Source organism: Chamaea fasciata, unplaced genomic scaffold (genome assembly GCF_029207755.1).
Source record: "Chamaea fasciata isolate MVZ Bird 193981 ecotype frontalis unplaced genomic scaffold, bChaFas1.0.hap1 SCAF_11, whole genome shotgun sequence".
Lineage (NCBI taxonomy): Eukaryota > Metazoa > Chordata > Aves > Passeriformes > Sylviidae > Chamaea > Chamaea fasciata.
Window position 1 is genome coordinate 17,952,523 of NW_027094096.1, and position 17,069 is coordinate 17,969,591.

The 17,069-nt window shown below is 49.0% G+C and overlaps 1 protein-coding gene across 3 annotated transcripts in view; it reads left to right on the forward strand.

The window, feature by feature from the left end:
- DVL3 (dishevelled segment polarity protein 3) overlaps positions 1–17,069 on the forward strand; it is a 34,257-nt gene that overhangs the window by 4,943 nt on the left and 12,245 nt on the right. For all 3 annotated transcript variants that reach the window (XM_066193468.1, XM_066193469.1, XM_066193470.1), the window contains exon 2: positions 16,989–17,058. In XM_066193468.1, coding sequence (XP_066049565.1) covers positions 16,989–17,058 — 70 coding nt within the window. The remainder of the gene's footprint in view (positions 1–16,988; positions 17,059–17,069) is intronic.

Genomic DNA, 17,069 nt, shown 5'->3' on the forward strand with positions numbered 1-17,069 from the left:
TGAACTACAGATTTGTCTTTTTATCTGGTACAACTCTGAGAATATTCTTATATCAGCTGAAATGTGATTTCTTTTGATTAATTTTCTGTTTCTTACTGATACTGCTCATTTTCTGTTGATCAAAATGTGTTCCCACAGGGGTGTACTAAAGTTCAGGCTAAACTTTTCAGAGCAGTTTAATGAGTGCAGTTTTTGTGTCCAGGTAAATCCTTAGCACCTGGCCTGAAATTCTGCCTTGTCTTTCCATAAATTGTGGAGTGCCTGAAAGTTTGAAATTTTTTTGCCTGTGAAGAAGTCACTTTGGTGATCATTTAGTTTATCTTCATTTGGCCACCTCCCCTCTTCTGGACTAGAGAGCAGAAAGGCCCCATTCTTCTGCAAAGGGACCACTCCTCCCTCCCCATCCTACTGATTCTGCATTGCTAGGAGAACACCAGTGATCTGAGGTACAGTGGTGGGATAGTGCTGCTCCTCATGCCACTGCTGGTTTCTCCCTCTTGTAGGTCTCCATTCCAATTTTAGTTTCATAGCTGTGGTGATTCCTTGGTCTCAGCTGTGAAGTGAAAATTGGTATCCAGCTAATCACCGGCCCAGTATCTTATCCAGACCTGCTTAATTATCACCTGCTCTCCAAAGGCGGGCACAAGGCAGTGATTAGGACAGCACTCTGGAGGCAGAACAAAGCGGGCGCTGCTGGAATCCCCAGTGTAGGGGTCAGATGCCGTTGGTATTTGGCGGCCTCATCTCTGCACATGTGCATGAGGAAATGCGTTGATGCGCTCTGAAAGGCCCAGTGATTTATTTTTATTGCAGGGTCTTTTTGAAATTGATGCCAGCGGTGACTGTCCTCCTGGCTGGAAATGCTGGGAGCTGGGGAAGGGATCCTAAACTTAATAAGCAGTGTCAGTTTCTAAGCAGTGGTGAGCGCTGGCATGGTGCCCCTGCCTTTCCTGCCAGCTCTTTGTAGCATGTGTTGGGGGAGTTGTTTTATTTTGATTTTGGGAACTTTTAAAAATTTATTTTTAATTGGGAACTTTTGCTGTCTCCAGAAAACCTTTGCCTGTCCCATGCCCCTGGTGGAGACTGCTTCCATGTCAGCATGAATTTCATGCTGGGAGAGGTTGGCAAGAAGTCTGAGTGAAAAGGCCCACAAAACTCCCTTGCATGCTCATGTCCCTTGTGGTGGTCTAAGTGACAGCATTGGCCCTACTGGAAGGTGGCCATCACTTTTTCCAGTTTCTAGTCAGTCCCTGTCCATTCCATGTGGAGGCGAACACTTTACACATGAGAGGCCACAGCACCCCATCTGTTGTGCTCCAGAGGATGTCTCTCAGTGCCTCCTGTGAGGTGAGTTGCCCTGGTTAGCAAAGGCCCACCAGCAGTTACTTCAGACATTTTGCATGTAGGTTACTACAGCCTGTGCCTCTGTCTCCTGAGCTGCTGAGGATTTGGCAGAGAGCTGCTAACCGCTGTCTGCATTCATGGTGGGGAGTTCCTGTAATGCTGCCCGTGCTGGGGGTGGCCCATGGATACTGGAGTTGATTCTGGCTGGAGCTGCTGCTGGAGGCCAGTTCCAAGTGTTGTGGTGATGGTGGTGGGGGCTACAGCAGTGCCAGGGCTGAGGTGAAGATGGAGATGGTTAGTTGACAGCATTCCCTGCTTCCCTGGACTGTATTGTCTGCGCCTGGCCCTGTGTGTCCTGCTGTTCAGACCCAGCTATTACTGACTCTGTAGGTGTCCGGCGTTCTCAGTTGTGGTTGGAGCTGTGCTCTGAAGGCCACATTGGATGGCAGTCACAGCTTGGTTTCTTTGCCCAGGGGTGGCGTTCAGAAAGCCAAGTTAGCCAAATCAGGCTGCAGACCAATTTCCCTAAGGCCTTGTGTGTCCTATGCAAACAATGAAGCTTTACAACATCTATTGAACTAGTTTGCAGCCAGAACTGGTCAGATTTTTTTTTTTTGACTGAATGTATTTTCTCCCAAAATATGGTGTTATGTTGAAGCCAGCATTTTGCTTAGGGAGGCATTGTTTTCAGTTATGTGTTTGATGGGAACATTTCTTAATTTTAAGCCTCTTTTGTAATTTCTGAAAAAAAGAGAAAAAAAAGAAAGGTCAAGAAACTTTTACTCAACCATGTGAATGCAGCTGTTTTGGTGCAGTTCAGTGTCCTGAAATCGTCTGGAGGACTCTGGTCCTCCAACTTTCAGCACAGTGCAAAAACCTACCTTGATGTCTGAAAAATTGCTGCAAAGTAAATCAGTGTGCCCCACTGTGGTACAGCTGTGCTCCAGCATGGTTCAGTCTGGGAGGTCAAGGCAAAATGCCTTAAAAAATGGCTCATAAACCACCATAATTTGGGTCACAGCCTGAGCATTTTTTGTTGTTATGGGATGATAATGGTGGCCCCACTGCTCAGTTTTCTGATTCCTGCTGAGATACATTTTTTTCTAAAGTGAACTCTAGAATTTCATGTAGAACTTTGCCGTTCCCAAATCCCAGACATTGGCTTGCCCGCAGGGTGGGTATTGGGTCTACTGGGTGGTAGTGTAAGCAGTGATGTTCCTTCCCACATGGCCGCAGTGAGAGCAGGATGTTGCTGGGGAAGGTGGCGTTTCATAATGGACTCTGAGAAGGAAGATGCTGGCAGGCAGGGGTGGAGGTAGATGGTCCATGAGCCCAAGGTTATTGTGCTTGGAGGACTGAGCTTTCAGTAAGTCCTTTTTCTCCATCATGCTCCTGGCCTCTTTCTCCTGTGATTTCTTCACCTGGTCTCCTAGCAGGTGTGAACTCTTGGAAAGTGGAGGCAGCCACCTATCACTATGCACATGAAGATGCTCAGGAAAGAAGGGTCTGTGAAAATAAGCAGAGAAAATCTAGTTTCTCCCACAGCTTTTCTGCTGCACACATGGGTTTGGCTTCAATCCTCTGTCAGGGTGGGCATCAGGCCCTTCATCTAGACTTGAAAGCTGTATATGTAGAGGTGTAGGGAGCATAGTTGAAATTCCTGAAGTCCTTTTTGAGCTCAGTGTACTTAAAGGGGTAGGAATCCTCTTCCATGTCTGCATGGTAGGTGCTGATCTGTTTTGAGCTGAGGGTACCTGCCATAATAAATTGCTACTCCTCTACCCTTGACTGCGTCCAAATAAATAGAACAATGTTGTGGTTTAAGATATTTGATCTGTGAAAAAGCCTGTGAAGAGAAGCTGGGCTTGCACAACACAACAGATACTGAGTCTGCAGGAAATTGCCTTCATGTTGCACCAGCTTTGTGTCGTGCTGCACATCTGATGAGGCAGCAGTCAGGGCTGTGTGTTTTTGGTGTTTCCTATTGATTTCCTCCTCTTTCCATCCCTTGTTTGTTATTCAGAGCCTGCCCTTCTGACCTGTGCTGGATGGATTGTTGTTTTCCAGAAGGGGGATGTGGCACCACGTGGCTACGTTACTGTTTGTCCCGCTGGTGCTGGCTTGTTAGGCAGCAGCTGGCAAGTTAAGTAAAACTTAATCCCGCTGGTGGCTGCCGTTGGAAATTTTTGGACCAAATCCTTTTGTAAAGGCTTTTTGGAAGGCGTTTCAATAAAGTACAAATAGGGGAATTAGTCTAATCTCTGTGACTTTGTCTGCTTTGTCCATGTGCTTATCTGTGTAATGCCATGGTGGCCTTAGGAGAGAGTGTGAGCTTTTGGGCTGTGAATATCACTGTCTCTGAGGACTGCATTAGCTTGCAGAGCTGAAGCATTAGTGTCTCCCTGAGCCCCAAAGCTCTTGGTTTCACTTGTTTCCATTGCTATGTTGTTACTACTGTTGCACTAATATTAAACCCATCCAGGAATGGGCTGGAACTCTCTGGAGGCGTTGGCAGGCAGAGATGCCTGGTGCTGACCTTCCTGTGCCGTGTAATTCTGTATAGCAGTGGAGAGTTGGGACTGTTGTGGTTGTTGTATCAGTTATTTATTAAAGGCGACATGCCAGAGGCGTTGTTTTTCCAGTCACAGCTAGCTATGGAAGGCAGCAGAAGCAGCATTTGGGAGCCCTACTCCACTAAATCCTTTGTGGTGATTATCTCCTCACTGGGGTATCTGTCCTTGTGTCTCTGTTAGGATGTTAGAGCTGGAGGAAAAGAGGATGCATTGTGAGTAGTGACTGAGTTGCTGCAGTGGGAGTCTGTCCTTCTGGTCCTGGCTGAAGACAGAAGCTGAAGTGGGAAAAGCTTCCTTACATGACTTGGAGCAAAGCTTTGTTTCTGAGAGAGCTGTCACTGGCTGCTGTGTGGGAAGGTCTTTCCTCTGCTGGTTTTTGACCTGCCCCTGGGGTTTGGAGAGGAATTTATTTGGTACATGGCCTCTCTGATCACTGGCAGCTGTCTCTGTGATGGGCCAGGAGTTCTGGGTCTGGGTAACAGAGTTTGTGGACATTTCCTTGTTTGCTGGTGGCTACAGTCTGGTTCTGGGGACACCAAGAGTCTGCCAGAGGGGTCTGTGTTTCAGGAGCTTTGGCTCTGCATGGATTATTATAGTAGGAAAACTAGTGTTAGCACAGTAACCTCTCCCTGCCTGGGCTTCAGCTCTTTCCCTCAGCATTACTCTGACCACCTACTCATGGTCTTTTTATGTCTCATGATCTGTGAGCAAATAGGTTGTCCCCTGTACTCTGCATTGTGCTGTGCTGCTGTTGTTGACAGCCAGAGCAGTGTCAGCAGCGGGTGACAACCTTGGCTTTGTGGCCCGATGCCATCAGGGCAGGGAGAAAGTTGCTGCAGTGCCAATGGCTGTTGTCTGCTTGGCTCCAGGGCGCAGCAGCTTCTCAAACTGAGTCTTTTTCCAGAAGCTGTGATGGATATGCAAACTCCATACTTGTGTTTGCATACAGCTAACCAGCTGTCCCAGTTCATTCAGCCCTGCCTAGCTCAACCAGTATGTTAGTGCCATTCACACACAGCTGGGGCTGTGCCATGCTGGAAATCCATACAGGGCCTCAATGCATGAAGTCTTGTTATTGCACTATTTTCATTTGAGTTTTCTTACTGTTTTTTGTTGCTCTGAGAAGGGTGATTTTCATGGTTCTGGCTGTGGAGCTGATTCCCTTATGGCAAACCTGACTTAGACCTAGAGCTGGTAAATGCACCTTTAGGTCCTGAAGGGCATCCTGTGAGGTGGATTTTTTTTTTTTTTCTAGATTAAAACTGTGTTGTTTCAGCTGGGGCCAAAAGGTTAGACTTGGGAAAAACTCTTTAAGACTATTCCTTGTCTAGTCATCCTGGAAGTGTCAGGGGACTTAGAGGATGTCAACATCTGCATCAGTTTAGGGTGAGCTCTGGATTTCCTTGGGGCAGTTCCAAACTAACACGAGGTGTTTAACATCTCTGTGTAACAGCGTGATGTCGGAGCTGGTAGTAACTTGGCTGTGCCGTGTAGAAGGGTTTCTAGATTTGATGTGGGGATTGTGTCTGGCCATGTTGACTGTAGGGTCCAGCTGTGCTCCTGGTTGATCAACGTGTGGTGCTGGGACTAAGTGTTCGTGGTCACTCTACATGTAACTTACAGGAGAGGTGCTTCACAGGAACTTCATATCAGTACTGCAGATAGTTAGGAAGCTCAAAATCAGGGTGGTCTTGTAACTTGACTTACCAGCAGATCCACAGCCACAGGAAATGGCTGTATTGCAGTAATAGCATGTGATGAGTATTTCTGAACTGCCTTTGGGAATAGTTAATGTGTAGAATGACCAGTTCAAGACAGTTACCAAGCTCATGGGATATTTACAGACTTACAGACAGGTTGTGCAGCCTTCTGCTGCACTCTTCCATCCTTGAAGGAGCTAGGAGTTGGCAGTTGTGGCTTTGAGACCCTCCACAAGAGGAACATTTCATGTCATGTGATGGTGATTTCTGGAGGTCAGTGGCCATTACCCAGCCTTTGGTGCAGTTTTCAGAGACAGCAGGTGGAAAATTTTGCATGGTATGTGACAGGGTCAGGTCCAGGAGTTCACAGTGTCAAAGAAAAGAAGCAGTTGGACCTGGTGCTACAGTGATCCAAAAAACTGTCCTCTTCTAAACTGAGGGGAACCTTACCCTCATGTTGAAAAGGAAGATGATTCCTCTTGTAGAGGTGAGTCCTGGTAGGACGTGAACTGAATTCTGTACATGGGAACTGTGAAGCCTTTTAATTTGCAGTAATGTATTGGGTCCTACTGTGTGACTTTCATCTGATTTCTGGACCTGTAGCTGAGTAAGTTGTGTGCCAGCACGTGCTTGGTTTGGTTAGGACTGGAGCACCTTTCTTGCCCCATTTTTCCAGCAGCTGAACAGTATTTTCATTCTTGCTGGGTTGTTGGCTGGAGGGCAAGCCTGGCTGGCCTGGTGGACCTTGGTAGGTTACTTGTTGTACTCAAGGGTTTGGCCCCATGTCTTGAATGGAGTTCGGTGAATAAGACTGGTGTTAGTGAAATTGATGTAAAAGGCTACTGAAGCGTGCTGGTTTTTATACAGGGAATTTTTTGTACCATCTACTGCATGATACCGTCAAAAGCAGATGAGGAAGAAAAAGAATGTCTCATCATTGCTGGCCTAGCAATGATCAGAAAAGTTTCTTATGAGTGTTCAGACCCCTCATGCCCTCATATGCCTCCTGCATTTTAGGATCAGAGGGATGTGGTATCAGTGTTTGCCCATTTTTCAGATAGTTTGGGATCAGGGACAGAGTTCTGTCTTTGCCACCATGCAGCTGTTGTGACACTGAAAGGCTCTCCTTTGCGTGAGTCCTTTTCATTGTCTTTGGCAAATGTTTTGTGGTAAAAGTTTTGTTGTGAGCTTTATTAATTGCCTGTTGGTTTTGTGGGGGTTCTCTGTATGTCTTACAGACCCAGTTAGCAGAGCTGTTGCTGATGGCAGCCCAGCTGAATGTGCAGAGTAGGTGCAGCCATCTACAGCCTGTCATGCTTCAAGACCCCTTCCCATCGGGTAGGAGGTTGAGCCGGTTTCCTGGGGAGACTTGCAAAATTGTTTATGCAAGGAGAGAGTAATGTGAGCTGGTCAGTGTCTTGAGGACAGGACACATGTGGAGGCTGCTTTGTCATCTCCTCATGGAGATCTGTCACTAAATTAAATTAATTATTAACATGATGGGGGGAAATGAACCTTGTTCCTCTTCCCCACAGGCATCTGCCTTGGTCTGTGTGGTCCCAGATCTGCTCTGGAGGTATCTGGCTGGCAGAAGGGTGCTCCGAGAGCATAGAACTGGTGCTGGGCAGGGCTGCTGTGCTGGCAGCCTGTGACAAGGAGGTGCTGGTGAGCAGACTGCTCTGTGCTTCCCCAGGTGTGGAAGTCCAAGCTTTCAGACTTTGTTTCCCACCCTCCCCCTCTTCCCAATTTCCCCCTCTTCTCTCCTTGCTCTCCCGCTGAGTTGATGCTTTTCCAGGAATGAGCTGTACTGCTGGCCCAGCACATTCCACAGCAGCAGCGCTTTCTTGGCAGGAGCCTTGCTTGCTGTTAGAAAAAGCAGGACTGACTTGATGTCCCTCAGCTGAGGGCCAGAAAAGGAAGGTCTGGTCTTGCATTCCTCATGGAGCATGCAGAGCCTTCACAGGCATCATGGCCTTCTCCTTTGCTTGTGGTGTATGTGTGAACATCACACTGTCCGCAGCAGCCCTTGGGGCCCTTTGCAGCTCCTCACAGTCGTCTTAACCAGTGTGAAATCCCTGGACCTGGAGGCTGTTGGTCTTATAGCCAGCCTAGAAACAGGAGAGTGACTTCTCACTCGTGGGGAGTTGCAAGGAGCTCCCTGTGGGGCCCAAACACCTCATTCAGAAGTTTCTTGATAAGCTGATGTTGTGTCCTTTTCATTTTGTTACCAGCAGTAGCCCTTTGTCCCCCTTTGTACTTTTTTCACCTCTGTCCCTTTCCCTCTGTCAGCAGGAGCTGGTGTTTTGCAGCTCTGCCTTGTGGGCTCTTCCTGCTGTCTGTGTCCAGATGGAGCTAAGTGTCACAACAGACCAAGCCTCCTTCCTCCAGTGCACTTGCTGTCTCACAACATCAGTGTGAACCACAGCAACCAAATCACAGGATTTTACCCTGTCTCTTACACATCTCTGGCTGGGGCCTCTTTGGGCCTGTTTCCTCTCCCACCCTGAATACAAGCCCAGCTTTTGGCCACTGTTATTACATCTGTGGAATTGTCTCCATTCCCTGCAGGTCATTACTGCAGATGTTTAACCTCAAATCTTTTTTTCTACAAGTCCCTACACTTGTCTTGTATCTTTATGTTGGGCTATGCAAGCTTTTAGTTATTGAGGAGTTGAAATTGAGTTAGCAGGGTGAAGAACCTGACTTGGCTTCTGCTGGAAGTTCCCGTTTGTCCTGATTTCCAATTCAAAGAGACTGAAAGTGTCACTGAACCTTCAGGGGCCTGCAGAATGCTTCCTTTGATGATGTCTGTAAATGTCCTTCCGGAGGTTGGAAGCACCGCTTGGGCAGGGCGGGATTAATTAGCGTGGAGGTGCCTCCTGCAGTCCCCGTGTAGCTTCTGCTGCCGGTCGGTGGAGGACAGGCCTGTCGGGCTTGTTTGCAGAGCAGGGCTGCAACCAGATGGTCACTCTGGGATCAAGGTGGGAGGGGCCGCCAGGGCTCTGCTCTGACCATGAAATCAGTCTGTAGCTTTGCTTTGATAAGTGCTGCTCCTGGGCAGGCCTCAGCCTGTGTGGCTCCTTCCTTAGTGCCATTCCTGCTCCAGTCTTTGGACTAGGTGAACAGGAGGTCTGATCTCTGTCATCTCCCACCCAGTGATGCCTGTAGGACTGAGCGCAGGTCCAGCTGGAGCCAAGCATCGCACAGACCTAGGGGCTCTGCTTGTCCTGATGTTTGTCCAGTGGAGTGATTGCAAATATGTTGGTGAGGGTTTCTCAGGGAAAACAGCCGGCATCTTGGATGTCTGTTCAGCCCTTGCTCTTGAAAGCTGGGGGTGGTGCATGAGGAGGCTATGGGGCAGCAGAAGTGAACATGGTTGAGGGAGGCTCTAGACCCATAGCAGAGGGTTTGGGACTCAATGATCTTTAAGATCCTTTCCAATCCAAATCATTCTCTGAAAATGAAAGAGCCTACTCTTGAGGAGTGCAGGTAGTAGCTTGGAAAAATGGAATGACCTTTGAGGAGTCCTTGTGATGCTCCCTGTACTTGTTAGAAGGGCAGGGGTAGCCATTCCTACACTAATGCAGAGGTGTGTTATTGTTGTGGTAGTAGGACAGCTGCTAACAGATGCTGTGTGCTTCTTGATTCTTGAAAAGTACGCCAGGTAAAGACAGTGCTGCAAAGGAGTTCATGTTCACATGGGGTGCAGGGACAGGAAGCAGCTCCTCTGGGGGGGAAGGTTTGACAGAATGAAACCACCTACAAATCTGTGTTTCCCTTTTTACCTTGTGCTGCAGTGTAAAGGAGCGGTGCGGAACACCCTGTCTGGGGGCTTGGAAGGGGAATTAAACGGGAGAGTGACAGTCTGTTTATGGTCAGAGAGCCCTTCTCACCCCAGTGTCATGCAATTTGTACTCCTCTTTGCACAGGAGGTGAAAACACAGTGAGGAAGACCCAAAGAGTGCCTTGGCTTACAGAGACAGCTCATATCCTCTAATCCTGCTTGATGCGTCCTGTTTGCCTGCAAAGCCCGAGGTCTCACAGATAGACGTGTGATCACTGCCATGTGTATTCTTTGGCTGGACCTGTAGCTCCTGGGTGAATTGCGTCCCCATGGGAAACACACATACATGTCTGGACTTAATCTAACAGGCATGTATTTCCCAACTGAAATCCCAACACTCGTAGAGAATTGCCCTGTCCAGTTTTTTCTTCTGGTGAAATGGCTGCAGAGCTCATCCCTGTGGCCTCAACATTGTCTTACAGAAGAGGGGAGGATTTTGCTCTAGCGCCAGGAGCTGCTCATATTTGGGTAGTAGTAAAACATCAAGGTGCTTCCTTTTGCTATGCAGCATTATTAATCTGTACAATCATTTGGAAGCAAGACATCCCTGCCCTAAGGGGAGTGTACAACAGGTCTTGAAAATGAGATCACATGTCTAGTGTGTAAATCCCTGAAGCTTGTGCTGTTGGGTAGAAGTGTCTCCTGATGTTTTTTTGTTTGGTTGGGATATTTTTCTTCCTTTTTTGTGAGCTGTAGCAGATGGAGGCTGTTAAGGTTACAGGAATGACCAACCTAATTGTGCACTTCTGGAATGTTGTAACAGAAGATTGTTTATAATTGAATTTCTGGGCTTTGCACTGTTGGGAAGAACGTCACTGTTCTGTAAAGGTCTTTCCTCTTAATAATTGAGGAGACATCTTACTTTTTTCATCTGCTCTACTAACTTTGCATCTTTTTTGTGTAAAATTGTCACCGCTCAGTTGTCTTCTCAGTCTTTGCATCCTGGCCATCAAGCTGTCCAACATGTTTGAGAAGTCCCCAGCCCTACCTCCCTACTTGGTACTGACCCCTCTGATTCAGCTTTTGTGTTTGCCACCACGTCTGTGACTTCTTCTCTCTGAGTATTCTCCCCACTGCAAGCCCTTAGATAGGCAAGTTGGGGGACAGGGCTGCCAGAGACAAGCAGTAATTGCTGCTGAGCTCCAAGCCTGCCTCCAAATCTGGGGTTCAAATCCTGTGGAAGCTTTTGTCCATCCCCCTTGAATTTCTTCTATTGCTGGGCTTCTATTACTCCATCAGAGTTCTTTGCAGGGATCTTGCTGTGGCTAGTGGATGCTGCTCAGGAGAGACCAGAGCTGGCTGAAGCTAGAAACTCGCTTGCATCCGCAGTCTCAGCCAGGCTGGAGGCCACCGAAGGGAAACGAGGAGGCTGGAACACAGCAGCTGCGCTGGTGATGTGTGCGCAGCCGGGGTCTGACACGGCATGGCCGTCTCCGCTGCTTGGGGTTTATGGCCTCCTTTCTTTCCTCTGCATACTCTCTTGTTCCCCACCTTCTCTTCATTCCTAGGACATGACTCTGTGATATAAAATACCCTCTAATTTCCTGAGCCGGGCTGGGACTCCCCGGAGAAGGCAGCATCTGCCTGCCTGTCCCTCACTCGCCTCTGCATCCATGTCCGAGGCTGCCAGATGCTCCCACCGGCAAGGCAGAGGGAGGGAAACTGGGAGCATGGCATCTTCCCAGGCCGTGGGGAGAGGGTCTGCTGGCTCCAAAGGAGGAGCTGGTGGGAGAGTAGGGATGGAGCCAGTGTTGGAGCTGGGTTTCCTTTGCTTCCCTCCCTGCTGCCGGGGTTGTCCCTTCCCCTCCCCCAGCTGCATGGGAGCAGATGTGCTGCTTGTGTCAGCGCTGGCAGCCCCCTCCGCACACCCCAGCCGGGCTCCTGCGCAGCCAGAGCCTCGTCCCCTCCTCCTCTTCTTCCTCCTCCTCCTCCCCCCGGCTTGGCCCCGTGTCACTGGGGATGGCGGTGGAATCATCCGCCCACTCGGCCTGCCTCCTCTGTAACCCTCCCTCCTTCCTCCCTCCCGCAGGTCTCTTTGTTGGAAAATTCAAGGCAGATGAGTGCCGGGGAGCTCTGGGCCTGCGGGCCAGGCGCTGAGCTGCAGCTTGGCCTCGGCATGTCTGCTGGCCCCAGCATGGGAAGGGGGCCGGTGAGTGCCCGGCTGCAGAGCAGTTCTCTGGGCAGGGCAGCAGCACCGAGGGTCCTGGACTTGTACTTGCCTGGGCAAGGCTCGGGTTGCCTCCACATGAAACAGTTTTTTCCTGGCCACCATTCTTAGCCGTGTTGCACCCAGCCCCCAGCAGGACGTTGGAACATTCAAAACCTTACAGTAAACTCAAAGCAGTCCCTCTGAAATCAGCCTTAGGCAGATGTTTTCCCTGGCTTCTGGTAAAAGGAAAGGCTTGGTGAGAACCGAGAGAGCCTGAACTCCTTCTGGGTCTGCTCTTTCAGGATTTCCGCTCAGACCCTATCAGGTGGGGGCTGTTCCCAGCACATTCACAGGATGGTTTTCTCTGCCAGCACATCCGCGGGACATTTTCATCTCATGGCTGCCTCCCCGTTCAAGCGCGGAGCAAAAACGTGGCACTGCTCACAGCTCCCCCAGAGGCTGCTCGCTCAGTGGCTTCTGACGTGTGAACCTGCGGTCGTGTCCGTGCGAGAAGTGTGACTGGAAGAGTGGTGAGAGGTGGGAGGAGGAAGGCTGCAGCTAGGGCTGAGGCTGGAAAGGAATGGAGGAGGAAGGCTGCAGTTCAGGCTGAGGCTGGAAAGGAATGCAGGGCACGAATAGCTGGGATGGTGTTAGGGGTGACAGATGTGAGCAGCGCTGCAGAGATATTCCTGCTCTGCATGTGCCTGACTCCAGCACTATCAGTTTTTGCTCTGTAGAGTCTAAATATATAAGCCATTGTGCTCTGGCATCTGGGTGATAAATAGTGATAAATAATGTAGTGGCTGGGGAAGGAGGGAGAAAACTGCTCTGGGGTGGAGCTGACCCCTGGGATGTCTGGGGCAGCCGCAGGGTAATAAGAGTGAGGGGGGACCAGCTCTCAGGACAGAGGGAGCTTGTTCTCCATCAGGCATTGCAGCTGAGGCTGAATGGGTGCGTCTTGAGGTTGGTTTCCTCTGTCCCCACTGAAAGTGGAATAGTTGACTTGTGCTGAGCGGTTGGTCACCTTGACCCAGCAAATATATCACCCTGTCCCTACACCCACAGGCAGGGCTCTGTGTCCCTGAGCAGGCAGCATGTAGCACTGAAAATTGGCTCTGCCTGAAGTTCTCTCTAGGAATTGGATGCAGTCCAGGCTGCTGGCGACAGTATGAATGGATGCTAGTGCAGCCAGGGCAGGGTGTATGTGTGTGTGCACTTGGAAGTGAGAAGACGACAACTTGCCTGCATTGGAAAGGGCTGGTGTGGGCACCAAAGAGGGTGGGTCCCAAGGGGACTGCCTGTATTTGACATTCATCTGGGCTGGCACAGAACATGCTGAAGAAGCATTAAGATAGCAGGATTTTAATCCATCGTCACTGCTCCTTTCCTGCTTTTCCTGCTTCTCCATCTGTGCAAGAGGAATTAACACACATCCTGGGAGTGGATTAGACTGCTCAAACCATGACCTCCTCATCTGTGCCTTCTGGGGCTGGGTAGCCTTTGTGCAGTCCCTTTGCTGCCTCTCCAGTTTTGTCAGGGATTGTGAGTACCAGCTGTCAGCAAAGGCCTGGTGACGTGCTGCCTTTCACCCCGTGGGACAGCCCTTTGCTGAGCGTGTGTGACACCGGTGCAACCAGTGGGGCTGGCTGGGTGTAGCGAGCCTGCTCCCCAGGTCTAGGCTTCCAGCACTGTTCATTTGCTTTTTGCTGATGCCTTGTGAGTGTTGGCAAGCCTTGTGTCCTGTTTCTGGGGACAGCTGGGGCAGCCGTTGGCACACCAGGGAGCGCAGCAGCCAGGAGCCCAGAGCACCTGTTTCTCCAAGTCCCAGCGTGCTGTGACTTGATGGCACTCTGGGGCAACGGGTCACAGCTTCATGTCCCACCTTTGAATCCTCTTCACTTCTCCGTGAGTTGGGGACTGGTTTGGGGACTCTCCAGAGCTGTTGATAGGATTCCACTTCTGAGTAGTGTTAGATACTTGTAATTTACTGACTTTTAATACATAATTTCTCTTGGTTTCACATTCTTTACTTTGTTCTTTTTTGGACTTCCAACCCCCCATGATTTTTTTTCACTCTTTAGTTGCTTCATGATTTAAGCATAATATGTGTCAAGCTACCCTAGATCTAGCTTGGAAGGGGGAACATAGTACCACAAACTAATTGTAATATATCTTTGTATTGAATAAGTGTGCTTAAAATGTTGTCATTGGGTAGAAAAGGAAATGAGCTTGGTAAAGCTTATTTTGGTATTAAATTTATCAAAGATAGTAGTATTTGAATCTTCTGAATTTGCAAGTTTTTTTGATTGGAGATTCTCTGTGGAAGAAGTATTTAGGGGTCCAGTGATATTTAAAATGAAAAAAATAAACTTTGTTTCTCCAAAGAAAACTGATTTTTTTTTTTTTTTTTTTACTCCTGGGATAAAAAAAAAAAAAGTTAGTGCTTCTTTCACTGTGAAGGCTGATAATAATGTAGCTGTTTTTGTAATGCAGGGACATGACATTATGGCACAACTATAAAGCTTGAAGTGATGTTGAAATATTATGTATGTAATTAAAACGCAACAGTATCATTTGGTAGGCAACCTGTTTAATGTATTTCACTTTCATCTATTAGAAATCTCTGGCATAGTTTGTAGTTCTTTCAGATCATTATAAAGAGGCTTAAATTATGTATTTCTTTAGAAATAAACAAACTGGTAGAAATATTTCTGCTGGAAATACAGTACAGCAGAAACAGTCTGGGAGATTGCTGGAGTGTGTGGAAGAACTTCCTGATACACAGGGTGAGGGAGCCAGCTGGGGAAGGCACGCACTGGACCTGTTGTTTGTGAGCAGAGAAGAACTTGTGGGTGATGTGATGGCTGAAGGCTGTCTTGTGCACACCAATCACAACATGGTAAGAGTTTTAGATTCTCAGAGAAGTAAGGAGGGGGATAAGCAGAACTGCCACCTTGGATTTGCAGAGGGCAGACTTTGAGCTGATGAGGGACTTGGTTGATAGAGTCCCTTGAGAGGCAGTCCTGAAGGGCAAAGGAGCCCAGGAAGGCTGGATATTCTTCAGGAAGGAAATCTAAAGGTGCAGGAGCAGGCTGTCCCTATGTGCTTGAAAGACAAGCCAGTGGGGAAGAAGAATGGCCTGGCTGAGCAGAGAGCTGTGGCTCAAACTCAGGAAAAAATAAAGTATTTTACCTTTGGAAGAAGGGAGAGGCAACGCAGGAGAGCTACAAGGATGTTGTGAGGTTATGCAGGAAGAACTAGAAGGGCCAAAGCCCAACTGGAGCTTATCTGGCTGCTCCTGTTAAAGACAACTGAAATGTTTTTACAAATAATGTCAGCAACAGAAGGAGGGTTAAGGAGAATGTCCATCCTTTATTGGATGTGGGGGGAAACAGTGACAAAGGATGAGGAAATGGCTGGGGTACTTAATGTCTTCTTTGACTCAGTGTTTAATAGCAAGATCAGCTGTTCTCAGGGTGCCCAGCCCTCTGAGCTGGGAGATGGGGACAGAGAGCGGAATGAAGCCCCTGTAATTGAAGAGGAAGTGGTCAGCAACCTGCTATGCCACTTAGACACATGAAAGTCTATGGGGTCAGATGGGATCCACTCAAGGATAGGGGGGGAACTGATGGAAGTGCTCACTGAGTCACTCTGTCATTTACCAGCAGTCCTGGTCAAGCAGGGAGGTCCCAGGTGACTGGAAGTTGGCAAATGTGTTGCCCATCTACAAGGAGGGCCAGAATGAGAATCCAAGGGACCTACATGCCTGTCAGCCTGACCTCAGTGCCAGGGAAGGTCATGGGGCAGATTATCTTGAGTGCCCTCACAGGGCATGTACAGAACAGCCAGGCAATCAGACCTGGCTGGCATGGGTTTTGGAAAGGCAGGTCCTGCTTGACCAACCTGATCTCCTGTGACAACGTGTCACAGTGGATGAAGGAAAGGCTGTGGTTGTTATCTACCTGGGCTTTAGTAAAGCTTTTGACACAATTTCCCACAGCATTCTCCAGGAAAAACTGGCTGCTCATGGCTTGGACAAGTGCACTGTTCCCTGGGTAGAAAACTGGATGGTTGGGCCCAGGAGGTTATCAGGAATGGAGCTACATCCATTGGCTGCTCACAGTGGTGTTCCCCAGGGCTCAGTACTGGGGCCAGTCCTGTTTAAGATCTTTATCAATGATCTGGTCTTGGGGATTGGGGGCACACTTAGTTCACAGATGACTAAGCTGGGTGGGAGTGTTGATGTGCTGGAGGGTAGGACAGCACTGCAGAGAGATCTGTACAATCTGGATTGACAGGCCAAGGCCAGTTGTATGAGATTTGACAAAGCCCGAGTGCTCAGTCCTGCACCTGGGTCACAACCCCAACACAGCTCTGCAGGCTAGGGAAAGGCAGCCTGGGAAACTGCCTGGTGGGCAAGGGCCTGGGGGTGCTGGTTGACAGTGATTGAACATGAGGCAGTGTGTGTCCAGGTGGCCAAGAAAGTCAGTGGCATTGTGGGTTGTGTCAGCAGTACTGTAGACAGCAGGACCAGGGCAGTGACTGTCCCCTGAACTTGGGACTGGTGAGGTCACACCTTGCACCCTATGTTCAGTTTTGGGCCCCTCACTCCAAGGACATAGAGGTGCTGGAGCATGTCCAGAAAAGGGCAACAGAAATGGGGAATGGTCTGGAGCACAACTCCTGTGAGGAGCAGCTGAGGGAGCTGGCGGTGTTTAGTCTAGAGAAAAGGAGGCTCAGGGAGACCTTATCACTGTCTACAACACCCTGAAAGGAGGGTGTAGCCAGGTGGGGATTTGTCTCTTCTAAATAGGAAGCAACAGGACGAGAGGAAATTGCCTCAAGTTGTGCCAGGGAAGGTTTAGATTGGACATTAGGAACATTTCTTCACCAAAAGGGTTGAGCATTGAAACAGGCTGCCCAGGGGAGTGGTGGAGTCACCATCCCTGAAGGTATTTAAAAGTCATGTAGATGTGGCACTTGGGGACATGGTCTGGTGGTAGCCTTAACACTTCTTGGGTAATGGTTGGACTTAAATTGGCTAATGGATGATCTTAAAGGTCTTTTCCAATCTAAATGATTTTATGATTCTAGGATATGAACTGAATTTTGGTTTTACTGATTAAAATGTGAACTGGGGAATGGAACAGCTGCATGCACATAGAAAGGCTATTATGTCTGGTTCCTCTTCAGTCTGCCAGTCATGGCTGTGGGTATAGGAACCTGTGGCCTGGCAGCAGGAGAGAGCTGCCAGTCCTCTCTTTCTCTGTCCCCAAACCTGGGCTGCCTGATGCTGTGTGCAAATACCCATCTGGGAAAGTCTCCTTTTCCTTTGAAGTCCTGAACCCTGCTCTGACTGCCTCCTCTCCCCTCTGCAGGGTAGTGAAAGAAGAGATCTCGGATGACAATGCCAAGCTTCCCTGCTTCAACGGCCGAGTGGTGTCGTGGGTAAGCAAGCC